This window comes from Chaetodon auriga, chromosome 13 (genome assembly GCF_051107435.1).
Source record: "Chaetodon auriga isolate fChaAug3 chromosome 13, fChaAug3.hap1, whole genome shotgun sequence".
Lineage (NCBI taxonomy): Eukaryota > Metazoa > Chordata > Actinopteri > Chaetodontiformes > Chaetodontidae > Chaetodon > Chaetodon auriga.
The window spans coordinates 24494182-24510313 of record NC_135086.1 but is presented as its reverse complement, the minus strand read 5'-3'; the positions used below and the strand labels follow the sequence as shown (position 1 = coordinate 24510313).

At 40.7% G+C, this 16132-nt stretch overlaps 1 protein-coding gene across 1 annotated transcript; it reads right to left on the bottom strand.

Moving 5' to 3' along the window:
* Window positions 1–568: 568 nt before the first annotated feature.
* Window positions 569–14718, bottom strand: tnfaip6 (tumor necrosis factor, alpha-induced protein 6). The gene is made up of 6 exons (XM_076747311.1): window positions 14550–14718; window positions 12926–13063; window positions 12021–12182; window positions 2461–2689; window positions 959–999; window positions 569–823 (listed from the first exon to the last, which is right to left on the bottom strand). The coding sequence occupies exons 1-6, from the start codon at window positions 14647–14649 to the stop codon at window positions 702–704; spliced, it is 792 nt and encodes a 263-aa protein (XP_076603426.1). The 5' UTR covers window positions 14650–14718; the 3' UTR covers window positions 569–701.
* Between the last annotated feature and the right edge of the window lie 1414 nt (window positions 14719–16132).

Genomic DNA, 16132 nt, shown 5'->3' with positions numbered 1-16132 from the left:
ATTTTGCTGTTTGCCATACCTCTTTAAAATACTTGCAATCTTACCGGCATCATACATACTGCTTCTAAAATCACCTGCCTTCCCACACCCAGATATGAACTGCTATAGCACTCATTGTAAATGACACCGAATACCTCCTCAATCAACACTTCACATTACTGCCATCTGGTTGGAGATACAGACTTTAAAATGGAGAAAAGCTGGCCTCAGCAGTTCTGTCCCTTCTGCCATGGCAGCCCTGAACAAACTGCCTCACTGACACTGCTCTAAGCTGGCATATTAAGAGTATAAGCATGAAGATTCTGTGTGTTGTCTATATCTGTATATTTCTGTGTGTAGTGTCTGTGAAAACAGATCTCCTTCTGGGACAATATGCCTAAAGACAAAGAAGCAGCAATGTTAACCCAAATACCTGTCCACAAAATATCACAGTAAATACCATTGTAGGCTCTGCGGTGTGAAAGTCTATGAGAATAAAATTGCAATAAGTGGAAACCAGGTTTTCTACAAAGTAATCCTCAGGATGGGTGAATGCTAGAATGAAAGAACAACAGCAGAAACTGCAACACAATTTAATTACCTTGTTTATTTGACTTGAATTATTTATTTAATTAGTTATAAAGACTTATTAATTACAGTACATAAGCTAACCAATAACATAAATACTGCAACAGGATTACATCAGTGTATCAAACCATTGGTCAGTGAATATAGTGGGTGTAATTCTGTGAAAACAGAGATGCATTGAAGGCACTATATTGTAACTGGAAGCCCCCAGCTGTCACTGAAGCATCAGAGAGGAACTTAAGCGTCATCACATTTCCTGTAAAATAAGCATCAAAGACAAATATAATCATTTAGTATTTTGGTGATCCAGAGGTCCATCAGTGTGCAAAAGCCAAATCCTCATCGTGACAACACAGGAACAATATATGTTTGACATATTAGGACATCTCACCTGTACTGATGATATCTTCAGGTAAATAATCACCGCAGAATCTGTAAACAGACAGGTGTTCACATTAAACCGCCACAACTCAATCTCCATTTTCACTTATTTTCTGCCTCTTGAACACAGCTTGAGCTTTGTACTGTTTGACCACTGCAGGCATTCACTGTAAGCACTATAATGTTGAAACGGTCAATCATTCATTTCACCAACCAACACAAAATGAATCACAAACAATTCTAAATTGTGGCTTAACTAATTGAGAGAAATCAACAGATGGACCACTAATGAAAATAATAATTATCTACAGTGCTGGTGAAAACACATAGATTAAATTTTGCTTGATAAAGAGAGGTGCTAAATTTCAGCGTGTACTAATGGATGTGTTCTCATGCAGGAAAATAATGTGAGATGACTGATGTGTTTATACTGGCACCATTTGTTTTTATATACAGTCTGACAAACCTTGTTGACAGCAGACAGTTTGACTTGTCATGTAGCAGAAAAAGCACAGATGAAACAAATTTCATTAACAATGGCTCAGTTCTGGCTACTGTGAAGAAGTCTGTTGTACTGAGGCTTGATTTACTTTTCTGAGTGAGTGGTAATATAGTGTGAAGCCTTTGCATTGTTGCTATGGATGATACAGTTTAATATACAGTTCTTGAGCTGGTCATGTTTATTTTGTGTTTAGTTATTCTGTGATTTCAAACCCATTTCCATCAACATTCATGGAAATAAGTATGTAATCTGGTACTATTACAGGGAAAATTGAGGCAGTGTTCAATTAGCCTTTCTCCCAGCAGACCGTTTGACTTATATAGAGTTATCATAGCCTGTTATCACATGTCCCTCAAAGTCATGACAGCATGACAGTGAGCAGTATGAACAATACCAGGACCCTGAAACGGAAGCAGCTAAACGGACTTCAGCCTTTCATAATTTTTAGAATTTGTTCTTGAGCCGACTGTAAAATAGAAACTGTCCCGAGAGTGAGCTGCCAGTGGGCACTTTGTGTTACCAATAATCCTCAGCTTCTGCATTTATTTCCTCAATACTCAGTACTGTGTCCCAGTGTTTGCTATGAAGATTTTGATACCGACTCATTCTTGTAAGCCTCTCCTCTTGAAATTGAAATGGAAATGAATCTTTGACTCCAGATGTTTTAGATTTGTTGAGATATTATCCAGTACTTTGATGTGGCTCCCACACTTGAGAGGAGGCTTTCATTATAGATTATTGAACAATGCATTATTATATATCATAATATGCCTCTTTAAAAACATTTTTAAATTTTCAAAATATATGAATCTTTACAACTATCTGATATTTGATCATGTATCTTGAATGTCTTATTGTACATGTTGCTTTGTTTTCTTGTTTGATCAGCTGAGTATCACATCAGCATTATATAATCAGTTTCATGCCATATATTATATGGTTTCAGTTCTATAAAGTTTTGGGAACTACCAGTCTGGACACTTCCAACTTTTCCCCTCAATAATCCTCACCTCCCAGCAAAGCCCGAGATGTCATCGTAACTGTCGTACACTTCCAAATAATCTGCTAGACACGCTGTGTCATCCTCCACATCAAACTCCGAGAAGTGGAGGCGGATCCTCTGGCCCAGGCGCACACGGATGTGCCAATAGCAGATCTGTTCATCCTGATACTCCTCAGGGAAGCCAGGAGACTGAATGATCCTCTGCTGATCTGTCAGAACTCCACCACACTCCTTGGCTGTAAGACACATGAATGAATGATTAGTCATCTTAAATACATGTTTATCTGTGGAGAGATGTCAGAGTGAGTGACCACAGTACAGCACCCCACACAGTGAGGGATTAGGTGCCTTGCTCAAGCATCTCTGCATTGCACCAGAGGTGGCACCATTTCAGCTACATGACTGTCTCCATATCAACTAGTCCATGCTGAACTGGAAGAGGCCACCCTGCCATCCCCAAGCCAAGACCTTATGGACTCAGCTACTGTGGGCCCAGAAGCTACTGCAGTCTCACAAAGCAATTAAAACATTCACATAAAGCACAATAACATAGGACTTGGAAGCATAAAGCAGAGAGTGTGACTACCTAAAAGTGGGTTTTCAAACATTTTTGAATGTGACATCTGAATGCCTGGTATGAAGGCAATCTGTGTCCTGTAAATCATTGCAAGCCCAGAGTGTGTGACATGAAAATGCAATTTTACCAAGTCATACTGCTCAACCCCCAGTGCTCAATTTCTAACTCTGTCAAAGGATTGTAGGCATTATACGAAACGTGAATATTAGAAGACACTGCAGCACTACATCTGAACAGTGAGAAAAGCAGTGTTAGAGTATGCAGCTACACGTTTTCTTTTTTGTGTGGGACAAATTTTTTCTCACCACAGTAAAAGGCATTGCTGCAGCTGTCAGCTGAGGACAAGTGGATAAATTTGGTGTCTTCTCAGGAGAGATGACTACTTAAACTCGCCACGGTGTATTCCTTTAATCGGCTGGTGGGACTGTGCATCTGTTCATGTGAGGAATTCCGGTTTGTGGGTCTATGTCTTGCATGTGAGCATCGAATGAATTCAGAATAGGAAAAAGAAAGTCTTCTGTTGAGTAAAGGAGATCAAATACACATGTTGAGACTGGTGACACTGGCATCAAACGCCACTAGATGTTCTGGAGGGAGAAGGAATTTAATGCAGTTTAACAGAATATTTCATCTGCAGATCATTTAAAAAAATGTCTGATGTATACACTGAGATTACTAAAACTGGAAACTATTTAGCAGACAGTTATAGAATAATGAAATTCATGTGACCATACATCTTTTGGATGAGTTGACCTCATAACCACCAAGAAATGTAAATTGTTAGGAAATGAAAGAAATCATGCAACTCCCCTCAGCTCCATGGAGCTTTGTAGCATCTTTCAGCTCATTGTGTTGGATTTTACAGCCCACAACTTTACTGTTTTGTTTGGCTGCAGCAGACAGCTGGTTTCAGAGAAAATGCTCTCAAACCCAGTGTACCACTCTGGCTCAGCAGCTAACAGCACCCAGACCCAGTTGGAAACTAGCTAGCTGGTGAACATAGTGGAACACTTCGCCATTAGGGAGTCAGAAACCCCACCCTCACATTCATTGGGTGGCCAGAAACACGACTTCAAATGAATACTAAGATTGTTCCATATCTGCAGGATGTGTACATAGGTAATGGTTCGGTAAAGTAAATTACATATACATTTTCCCTTAATTTTATGAGGTGAAAATACATCAATGTTGTGTTTACATCATTTGCTGCTGTCAAGTGACAACTGCTCATGGTGACAGTAGCACATGCAGATATATATAGACTTTGTTACATTTTTTGCTTACATTTTTCATCTTTTCTCCTTAATTATTGAAGCATGTATTCCCTATAACAGAGAAACTCTCATCAACTTCAGGTAAGGAAGCACAGGGATCTTCCAACCACCCAGCCAGACCAAATGAAGTCACAAGCAGTGTGACCCCCCCTTGGAAGACAGAGAAGAGAGCCACTATAAGAGTCAAGATAACCCAGCTTGGACCTCAGGCTATTCCACTACCCAGCCTAGTCCTGGCTAATGTCCAGTCGCAGGAAAATATAATGGATGAAATAAGACTCTGGCTAACTCAGCAATGGGTCACAGATTGTTGTGACCACATCTTTATAGAAACCTGGCTCCACTGTACACGACAAGTGGACTGTGTTTTTGTTAGGATCCTGTTTTAATTCGGTAGCCTTAGTTCCTGTTATATTTTGGTAGCCTTCCCTCTTGTGTCTTAGTTACAAAAAAACAGGATCCTAACAGTTTTATGCCAACAGAATGCTAGACTCCCATAAGACGAAGGGAGGCAGACTCTGTGAATACATCAGTGATGCTTGGTGCTCAAACATAGTCAGAGTGGATGAACAATGTTGTCAAGTTTTTAATGTTAAGATAGCCACTATATTATCTACTCTGAGAATTCACCAGTGTGTTTGTTGCTGCTGTTACTCCAGATGGAAATTCAAAAAATGTACCACAAGAGCTGTATGTGGTCATTGCTGTCACATACCAAAAAAACGGGTGCTATTTTTATTGTAGCTGGTAATTTTAATCAAACAGACCTCAGAACTGTTTCACCTAAATTCTATCAGCATGTGTGCATTCCTAAGAGAGGAAGCAATACCATGGACCATGTTTACATTCCTGACAGCTAAAAAGTCCTCCCCTGATCCCATTACCATACCAGACAATATTTCCCCACCCCTCCTGCCCAGCTAATAGGGTCAAACCATCAGAAAAAAACTTTTAAAGTTTGGATTGTTGAAGCTACAGGACTGTGTGCACAGACTACCTTTATTGGTGTGTCTAACACTTTTTCTCCTGTTTGTCTCAGTTCTCACAACCCTCCACCCCAAACCCTGTTCTTCTCTCTTGCCCTCTCAGTAAACCCCAGCTGTCCCAGGTTCTCTGGTCATCACAGGTCTTTCCATGTGAAGTTTGCACGTTCTCCCATTGCTCATTATGATTCCTCCAACCATCAAGGACATGCATATTAGGGTTAATACTTCCATCCAAGTAATTCTTCTGCTTCTATTATATGATCCACAAGGGAATGATAAAGCAGAAAGCTCATCGAGATGTGCCAAACCCCGAGTCTCAACCCCTGGGTTCCTAGTCACTCCACGAAGACACTGTTCAGCCCCGGTTCAGAGCCATTCACTCGACCTCTTTTCAGCCTTCTCTTCAACCCAAACTATTCTGGACTGAGACTTCAAAACCAAAAATACAATATGTGTCATGTGATGCAGAGCTTCACAGGCTACAAAAGCCTCACCCATCATGCATGAGGCCATGTTGTCAGATGAACTTAAAGAGTCAGTTGTAAAGTCTACTCTGCCTCCACAGGACCGACCACTGCTCATATCCACAGTGAATGTCAGACGTATCATGCTGAGAGTGAATGTGAGCCAAGCTGCTGGGCCTTTCAACATCTCTGGCTGTGTACTAACAACTTGCGCCAAACAGCTGGTTGATGTCATCACAGACATCAATGTTTTTCAGAACCAACAGATCGACAGAGAATCTCCACTGCCCTTCACTCAGTTTCCACAACACTGAAAGTAACAACACTTACATTGGAATGTTGTTTGTTGATTTCAGTTTAGTATTCAACACAATCTTCACCATGAAACTGATGAGCAAACTTAGCAGCGTTGAGTACAACACTTTGTAGCTGGATATTGGACTTCCTCACAAACAGATCCCAGACAGTTCGGAATGGAGGTCATATATCCTCCTCTCTTGTGTTGAACATCAGAGCACACAAGCTGCGTGTTTAGCCCCGTCCTGTTCACACTGTACACCCATGACTGCAATCCCGAAATGGAGAGAACACTGTTGTGAAGTTTGCAGACACCACCACCCTCATCAGGCAGATTACACACAGTGGTAAGAATTCATATCAGGATCAAATCACAGATCTTGCAGTATGGTGCACAGAGAATAACCTACTGCTCAATGTCAACAAAACCAAGGAGCTGACTGTTGACCTTAGAAATACAGAGGCAATGACACACACCCCTGTCTACATCAGTGGAGCTGAGGTGGAGCAGGTTTTATAGAACAGTTTTAGGTTCTTGGCAATCAGCATCACAGAGAACCTGTCAAGGACATCACTCATCTCCACCTTGGTAAAGAAAGCTCAGCAGCATTTCCATGCCAAGTTCTTGATACCGTTTACAGAGGAGCAATAGAAATCACCCTGACATTGGAAACATTACAGATTGGCATGAGATGTGCACAGCCCAGGACAGGAGTGCTCTGCAGCAGGTGATTAAAACCACCTTAAGCAACAGCTGCTGAGTCAAAAGGATACTAAAGACAAAACCCACCCCAGGCACAGCCTGTTGCCATCTGGCAAGCGATACAGAAGTGTCCACTGCCATACCATCAAAGTACAGGGCAGCTTCTTTCCTCGGGCTGTGAGACTCGTCAACTCATCCTCCACACTCCATCATAAAAATATTTTTTCATGTATAGCATAAAGCAGTGGCTCCCAACCTTTTTACTTAAGGGACCCCTGTTTTATCAGTCTAAACTGATGAGTCCTGACTAAGTGACATATTTTATGGATATTACATAATATATATAATGTGTAACACTAACAGTACAGATTAGGGTTGAGCCGGATACTCGATACGGATAAAGCATTTTTGACGAGTACGAGCATGATTCAAGTAAAACTCGTCAATATCCATGCTCGTGCTGAAGGAAAATCCTCATTGGGTAACTGACTGTCTTCACGCTCTGTGATTGGCCAGTCACACACAGCGCCCACCCCTCCCTACACAGACACGTCGCTGCAGCCAGAGCTGTGACCCACTCTGGCACACACACAGACAGTGACTGACCTCTCTGTGCTTGGCTTGACTCTAGCTCACGTCGCTCTCTTCAGTACTCCTTAGGTTTTCTTCAGCTCGCCTCTATTTCGGTTTGTATGATATTTAAAGTTACTTGGTGAACTTGTTTCGTAACGTACGCGGTGCATTTGACAAGACAGAGCTGAAAACGGCTCGTGTCGCGTCAGTCACTGCCTCCACTCCGGTCGGGTTTTTTTTTACCGTCTGCTTGCTCTTAGTTTGGCTGGTGATACACTTAAGAATATTTATGTTCTGAGTTCATAAAAAACTGGTTCTGTAAATAGTTCTCTTACTTTTGTGATCAAAAACAGTGATTTGAATCTCAATTTTGAGGCTGTTCTGTAAATAGTTTTCAAATAAACAATAAATATAGCAACTTCTGATCAATCCATATCAATTTCAGACTTAAAATAATGTACCGATTTAAGCCCCACCCATTTCCACGCCCTCTTTCGGTCTAGGCCCCGCCCACTCTGAGTACAGATACGGATACAGATAATTTAGATGGTTGAACAGATACAGATACAGATAGTGGTGTACTCGCTCTTCCCTAGTACAGATACTGGTAAATAGTGATGGGCACGCCAGTTCTTTTAGATGTACTGAATCACTAGAATCAGTTCACTAGAAAGATTCATTCAAAAGATTCGTTCACTGAATCACCGAATCATTCAGTGCTTGGCAGGAGGAGCCTGCAACTCCTGAACTGGTATACGGCTGAACGGTTCAAGTTTCAGTTCAGTTCACAGCTTCCAGGACCGGGAGACGAGAGTGTTGTGACTGTGTTGCTTTGACAAACACATTTGTAAATATAAAACTATATATAACTATATTATAAATCATGATGTTTTAAGTGTCCTGTCCTATGGTATGCTATTTAACTGGTCTACTCGGCAAATTGGGCTCGGTGAGTGATCCGTTCACTGAATGTATACCCCACAGTACATTCAGTGAAGGATTCACACTGAATATGCACCGTTCCCTCGCAAATTGTCGCAATGAGATGATCAGACAGTCACGCGTTTTCTCAAACTGCGGGTTTTATACACTATTTGTTACATGCTGTGTCCTATTGTACTGTTGTTGCGGTGGCAAATTTAGGTACACTTGAACACAACACACCCCTGTCTCCCTCCGTCGCTCCTCATTACTGCCAGCATAACGTTTTAAGTTTGTTTATCTGGAAACTAAATCTGTTAAAACAAGGGGAACAACGGTCGCCATGAAAGTGTATCCCTCAGAGGAAAATGATTCAGGAGAGTGTAGTTCACTGAGTGATTCATATGGCAAGCCGTTCCTGCCAGAAATACGCCACATTCAGTCGCGTTTCAACTTCATTACGAAACGGCGTTCTTTTAGCGCATTACGCCGTAAAAAACGGCATAAAATCTGAAAAAAACAGCGTTTTTTACGCCGTAATGAAGTTGAAACGTGACTGAATGTGGCGTATTTCTGGCAGGAACGGCTTGCCATAGATTCATGCGTCGGTGACGCGGCGCAGTCGGTCCCTCCCTCTAGTGATTCGTTCGTTTCTCAGTTCAGTTGAACTGTCAGCAGCGCCGGTGTTGTGTCCTCAAGTGATTCGTTCCTTTCTCAGTTCAGTTGAACTGTCAGCAGCGCCGCCTGCTGACAGTTCACTTTCTCAGTTCAATCTCTCAGTTCAGTTGAACTGTCAAGTGATTCGTTCGTTTCTCAGTTCAGTTGAACTGAACTGAGAAACTGAACTGAGAAAGTGAACTGTCAGCAGCGCCGCCTGCTGACAGTTCAACTGAACTGAGAAACGAATGAATCACTTGAGGAAGTGATTCAGTTCAGTACGTTCACTTAAAAAATTCGTTCTTTTGAACGAATCGTTCGCGAACGAGACAACACTACTGGTAAATTGTACAATCAACCCAAATCGTGAATACAATAACTGCAGAAAGTTTGTGTAAAATGATTTCCTTCAAATATTCATCAGAAAATAGTTGTCCTGAGATTTTTAGTAACTTTTTCTGCTATTCTGCATTGTTTCTTTTTTAACAATCATACATACTTAATAAGATAATGTTTCCACAAAATCTGTGTTTTCTTCTCTCTGATGCTTGGCCATTGCTCTGTTAGCTTCTAGCTTTAGTTGTTTTAACTGCATACTTTCATCATACTGTTCATATAGCTTGTCTTCAGGCCTTCACCGTGTCCTTATCCTGTGAGATTTTTGTTCAAGTTTATGTCTTATATACTACTCTAATCTTTAGAAATATTTGAATTTCGTTTTCTTCACAGAAATGAATGAAATGCTGAGATATCGGCTTTGCAATCCCTCCCTAAGGAACCCAAAGATTAGGAACCAGTTGCATAAAGGATTTTGTTATGGAACCCTGCGTTGTAGAATGACAATAAAACCCTGCACTTTGAACTTTTATACTTCTACTCCGCTACATTTACTTGACAGCTGTAGATGTGTAGAGTGAGATTTTAAATACCAAACATATAATAAACTCAAATAATATGATGCAGAGGGACATTTCTGCATGAGAGCTTTTACCTGTGATTTTGGCCACTAGGGGGCAGAAGACAAAACAGAACAAAAAAGCTGCCAGACACATTGCTCTGACATGATCTCACAAACCTGTTAAGGCTAATGTGTTAGCAAACAATAGCCTATGAACAGTCAGTGAGTTTGTCAGAATCTTTTCACTGAAAACAAAGTCAATGAGAGCAATTAACTTTAAGGCCATAAAACCAAAGCAATAAGCTAAAAGAGGTGATGAATGATGAATAAAAATCCATGTTTATATAAAAACTATTGATTCAGAAGAGCTGGATATTGTTTTAGGAGGCAGTGGAGACTAAAACAGATGTAAAAGGAAAGTAAATACCAGACTTATGGATATTGGAAGATTGGGCTTGAATGCTGATGTTGCTTCATGTATGCTGGATGCGTACATAAGCATATTTTTAAGGTGGCACAAGTCAGTGCAGTCTTTACAGTTTGTGTCCCTTATTGGTTTAAACATACAAATATCAGACAATATGTAATCATCAGACTCTGGAATGTTGATTTTGTTATCAGTCTAAAAAAAATCTCACATTAGTTGGGCTTTCTTTTGAAACGTGGGACTTGTCAAAAAACTTAACAGAAAAATGCATTATGATATTTCAGAGTGTCAAAATATTGTATTCATTTTAACTGCTATTAACTGTGCCAACAAGCTGCGACAGACTTGACATTACCTGTAGACACAGGCATTTGGCCACTTCTAGTACCACCATTATCCTCTGTATTCACTGTTTTCATTTCATCTGTCCTGTGTATTTTTATTTGTAAACCATATAAAAGACACATTACCATCACCTTGTGATAGACAATAAAGTTTTTCTCATGCTGAACTGGTGTTTTCTTTTAAATTTGTTTTACTCAATGGAGGCACAGTGGCAAAACAAGATACGTTCAGAACAGTTTTTTAACCATTACTAGTGCCACAGGCAGTGTGGTTGGGTGTTCATTTTCAACATAATGCTTTAAATGTTTTTCAGATCTACTAAAATGGATTTGTGAATATGTGTGAATATTCTTTGACTCATAATGAATCTGGCATATGGTGAAATTTTAACACAAAGGCATTAATGTTTCATTCCTTCTTCCAGACTCTGCTGATTTGGTCAGACATGCCGGTTGTTAAAACTTCTAACTCACAGAACAGCCTGTGTTTATTATCACTTACTCAGTTATTCCACATCTTATCCAGACTGATAGGTTCTTACTTCCTTCAGGTTTATTCTTGGTCTGACCATGATAACTCACAGGGTGGGACTGAGAATGCGGCTTTGAGTCAAAGCAAAAAAAAAAAAAAGAAGTCCTCTTTTCCACAAGTTCTCTATAACATCCATCACAGCGGTGATGACGACATCCTGAGTGAGTCTGTGGAGCCTCAGACTTGATGACTCTTCTTAACCCGTGGGTCCGGGTCTCCCCCACTGGGACTTATGACTCTGGCACTTAACCAATGCAGTCATCACTTACTCTTTAAACCACACACGTTCTATTAAGCCATTAAGATATTTAACTTTAGTGATCAGTATTCATACAACAAATGCTACCACAAATAACATTTCTACGTTCAAAAAGTTATTAACCATGCTTGTAAATATTCAGATACATTAGCATTAACATGTGCTCTACAAATCAATAGCTTGAATTGAACAACTTAGTACAATGTAAGAGAGGTCACACATGAACGCAGAGAATCTTTTTGTCGTTTTTTAGCTCTTTGTTTTAGCTTTATGGCCTGCAATGACCTCCACTTGATGGAAAAAAAAGTTGGATATTCAAGATTGACATATTCTCACATTATAAAGTCAAAATGTCTTATTTACACATTCAGCAGACAGAGTCACATTAGATTTGACACTAACATAAAGTTGTGTATCTAGCTACCTGGCAATTAGCTGCTAAATGTTCACTTTTGTTCACCAGCTTGTCGTTAACTGTGTCTGTGTGTTGTTGGTTGCTGGGAATGAAGTACGAGTAATTTGCAGGCCAGAAAAAAGCTCCAAAGAGATTTTCACATTTCACAATTCATTCATTCATTCATTCATTCATTCATAATACAATTAAAGAGTGCAACTTTAAACCACCATTTATCACTATGTATAAACATGTACTCACAGTTTGGGTTGTAGCAGTACACATCCCATCTCTCACTTTTGTTCAGCCTGTATCCATAATCAATGATGCCAACCTTCCCAAAACCACAGTTGGCGCCAGCTTTTACAATGGGGTAACCAACACGTCCTTTGTCGAACCATCCAGCTGCACACACATGGAAACCTGAACAAGAGCAGAAAAATATTGTTTTTCTACAACAATACACTGACACTGTGTTCTTCCAACCACAGAAAGTTTTTCAACTCTGCCAACAGGGCAACCTCAAGAGAAAAGACGAAATCAGAGCCTTCTGGTGGCCATTACATGATTTTTTTTTATCTGTGAAGACAGGGGCCTCAAAGCTTAGCTTAGAGTTACAAGAAGCAGACTCCAGCCAGAACAGCCCAGATAAAAGAGGGACCCCCTAGGTAGACTGCTGTGTAGAAACTCAGTTGTAATGCCAGAGCCAGTGGCTGGACTCAATCTCTGTACCAAGGGAACAGTGATATTCCCCAGCCAAGAAGGTGTGACCAGGCTTTTACAATACTCTCGGGGTTGTTTAAAATTTGGCACAGAATCATGTGACAGCAGAGCACTCAAAAGAAGTGTTTAACCCATTGCTCCCCAATGACCTTTTCCCTCTGAAAACATGAACCTCCTTTCCTACGTGTTAAAAACATTCTAGTGGCCTGGGAGATGTATCACTGCTGTTACATCAGAGACCTGTCCTCATGCAGTTCATGGGAGAAAGGAGAGGTAAACACAGCTCTACCTGCCTCCAGTTGGTGACACAAATTGAGAATGTAAACTGCTTATAAAATAGCATCACATTATTGGATTTGTGATCAAGACACTTTTGGAGTCACTCTTCTTTGGCTGAAGCTCTGCATGTGTATTGCTGAGTTTGTGTGTAAGCTGCTGCAGACCTATTAGACGAGCTGCCTCCAGCTGTTCATAAGTGGCCAGCTTCCCTCCCTCGTATTTGCAGACAGCCTTGGCCTCTTTATATGTCAGCTGGTACCTCCCTTTGCGCGATTCCCGGTGGTAAACTCCAGCTGCTTGTTCTGTCAAAGAGAAAGACAACCAGAAAAGCTACCACCACTGTTTAAAGCCAAGAGAGCTGTCTGTGCTTTTGTGGTCTAAAATTCATTCATGGGGCTATAGCCAAGCAAGTGGCAATGTTTTTAGTGAGAAGGTGAAGGTTAAATTAAGCTAAGAAAAACATGAACAAGAAAGGCTAACAAACAGAGGGTTCCAATGGTTGCAGCCTATAAAACAACTTATGGGAAGGATTTAATCCGTGATCTGAAGAATTTTTCCCCAGAATTTTTCTCCATTTTGGATGTTCACCAACAGTTGGATCACTTGCTCCCTGGCCTCCTCAGTGGGGAGTCCTCTGATCCTGTTTTGGCTTTATGCATGCATGACTGCAAAACTAGGCAGAGCGCCCTCAGAAATTAGATGCAAGTTGATATTTTCACCTTTTTAACCTGTTTGATGAATGTTTTCACATTAATCAACTCTCATTCTCACTGCTACAGGGATGTGTTGCCTTCTTGCTTTGAATGGCACACATTTTGTATGAATAATGTTCACACCAGTAACTCAGACAGTGACCAACTTTTCAAAAGAAGAGAGATGGAACTGAGAATCAGTGCAACTTAATGTGCCAAACCTGAGCACTTCCCAAAGTTAGAAAACACAGGACAGGCATTGCATGAAATAATGGTAGAAAATGTTGTGCATGTGATTCAAGTGATGCAAACTCATTAGCACGATGAACACTGTTTTGTTACTTTGCCTCTCACCTCGTAAAAATGTACACAATGTGGTTAAAACAGTGAGTCAGAGGTGCACGTATGGGAAAGGCAGCAACATATCAGCACATACATGTATGTGCCAATATACATAAGGACAGACTCAAGGCTGTGGTGTCAACATCATTTCAGTAGCATGACAAAATGTCTATTCCCAAAGTCCAAGAAATAGACATGACTTGAACTATCTTTCCTTAAGAATCTCATGTGCTTGCATTTTGGAAGGCCTTGAGATGAAGTCATTTCCCCGTGTTTACTGGCCTCATTCAGCACTCAGCCAGGTCATAAATATGCAGTTTGGCACGAGAGAAAGCTGCTGGTGTTTTCCCTGTTAATCAATGTTACTCTCACAATATGCCTTTATGAAAGCACATGTTTGCTGTTTGTAAAAACCAACGCAAAACAATCTCAGGTAACAGTAACCGATTACATGTGAAAGAAGTGAAAGTGTCATGACTGCTGGCACTGAGGACGCTGGCTAATGAAGTTAAACTGCAGATCATACTGATTTTGATAACTACCAAAGGAAGACATCATGTGTACTCAAAGTTATACGACATTGATTAGGACATAACTGGTACCTCGCAACTCGAACATTTGTAAGCGATTGGGGTTTCAAATTCATCACATTCACTTCTTTGAACTTCATAACAAAGTGGTCCAAGATGTCCAAGCGGAGCCGACATTTTTCAGAGCTGCAAACGACTACGACAAGAAGTAAAAAGTTATTTACCCAGCCAAATTGAATTATGAAATATTCCGTTTTTGAAGCCCCATGCCCTCGCTTCCTTCAGCAGGAACCCGAGTGTCAAGAGGAGCGTAAAGACGCGCATCCTGCAGCTCTCAGTGCGCAGCTGCTCTGTGCAGATATGTCCAGAAGCTGTGTCCTCTGTCCGTCCGCTGCCGCCGCCGCTGCTGCTGCTGCTGCTGCCTTTATATACGGCTGCTCCAACCAACACACATGGGAATCTACTGACTTTACTCTATGACTCACTGTAGGTTCATTCAATCCAACTGCTGGTCACGTCTTTCTGTTGGCTGTTTACGTTACATTTCACAGATAAATCAGCGAAAGATGCGGCATCCGGGGAAGAAAGTCCTGTAATTCTGTCAACTTTTCTGGATCTTGTTTTTATGACAAACTGAGCTTTAGACCACTTTATAGCTTTAGAAAGAGAGCGATGTTGGAGATATTTGGTAAACACTTGAGGTGCATGTTAACACGAGTTATCTGAAGATGGAAATCCCTGGAAAGTAAATCAAAGTGAGCAAGTCACCAGCTACAACATTCAAACCAGTTAAAAGGTTAAAAAGCACATATAATGTATCTTTCTGAAAACAACACAGACGAGTCTGATAATTAAAACATTTTAATGTTTATACTTATTTTATGTAATTAAAGCTGAATTAATCGATTTTCCATGTTTAGTCATCATCAAACACATTTTAAAACAACCCTGATGATGTCATCTGGGTTATTATTTTTTTTTTTATTATTATTGGACTTGAACTAAATGACTCACACCAAAAAGTTGCTTTAATTAACATTTAGAATCCAGTGTCCAAGATTGAGGACATTCTTAATCTGTCTCTTGCCAGTTCCCCAGTTTGATGGAAATACAGTACTAAACCACTGAGGTACTGAGACCCATTCAATGAGGCAATATGAAGACACTGAAGAGTGTGTTGCAAGACACATGGTGAATATAACTCTTACTGCCCAATATTCACCCCCACTGTGTGCTTCTCTCCCTCTCAAAGTTCAAGGTTCCTTTATTTATTGAAAGGAAAAAAAAAACATCTTAGTTTCTCCTCCTTGCCTTCTCTTTTCACTCAGGCGTCTTTGTGCTGGACCGTCCTGGGACCCCTCTCTCTTCCCTGGCTGTCTGGGCCTCGTTCCAGATGTTTTGGATCTAGATCTTCGTCTTCCAGGAATTTCAGCCTCTTCTCTTGTCTCACTCTCTCTCCCTATGTGTGTGTGTTTGTTTCCTTTCTCCTACCTGTGTGAATGTGTTTAGTCTGTCCTTGTTCCAGATCTCCATAGTAGAGAGGAGGTTGTGTGGTTCAGGTATTACCTGTTTGATGACACCTGAAGTTGTTTGGGTCCATCCATTCTTCATAACTATATTTTGTCAACCATACAATACTTTTACCATGTTGGTTTGTATATATGGCATATGCTGCATGTCATTCCATCCTGGGGGAGGGATCTCTCCTGAGATGCTCTTCCTTTCTTCAGTTGTTTTCCTGTTAAAGGGGTTTTTGTGGGAGTTTTTCCTTATCTGAATCAAGGGTCTAGTGACAATGGATGTCGTT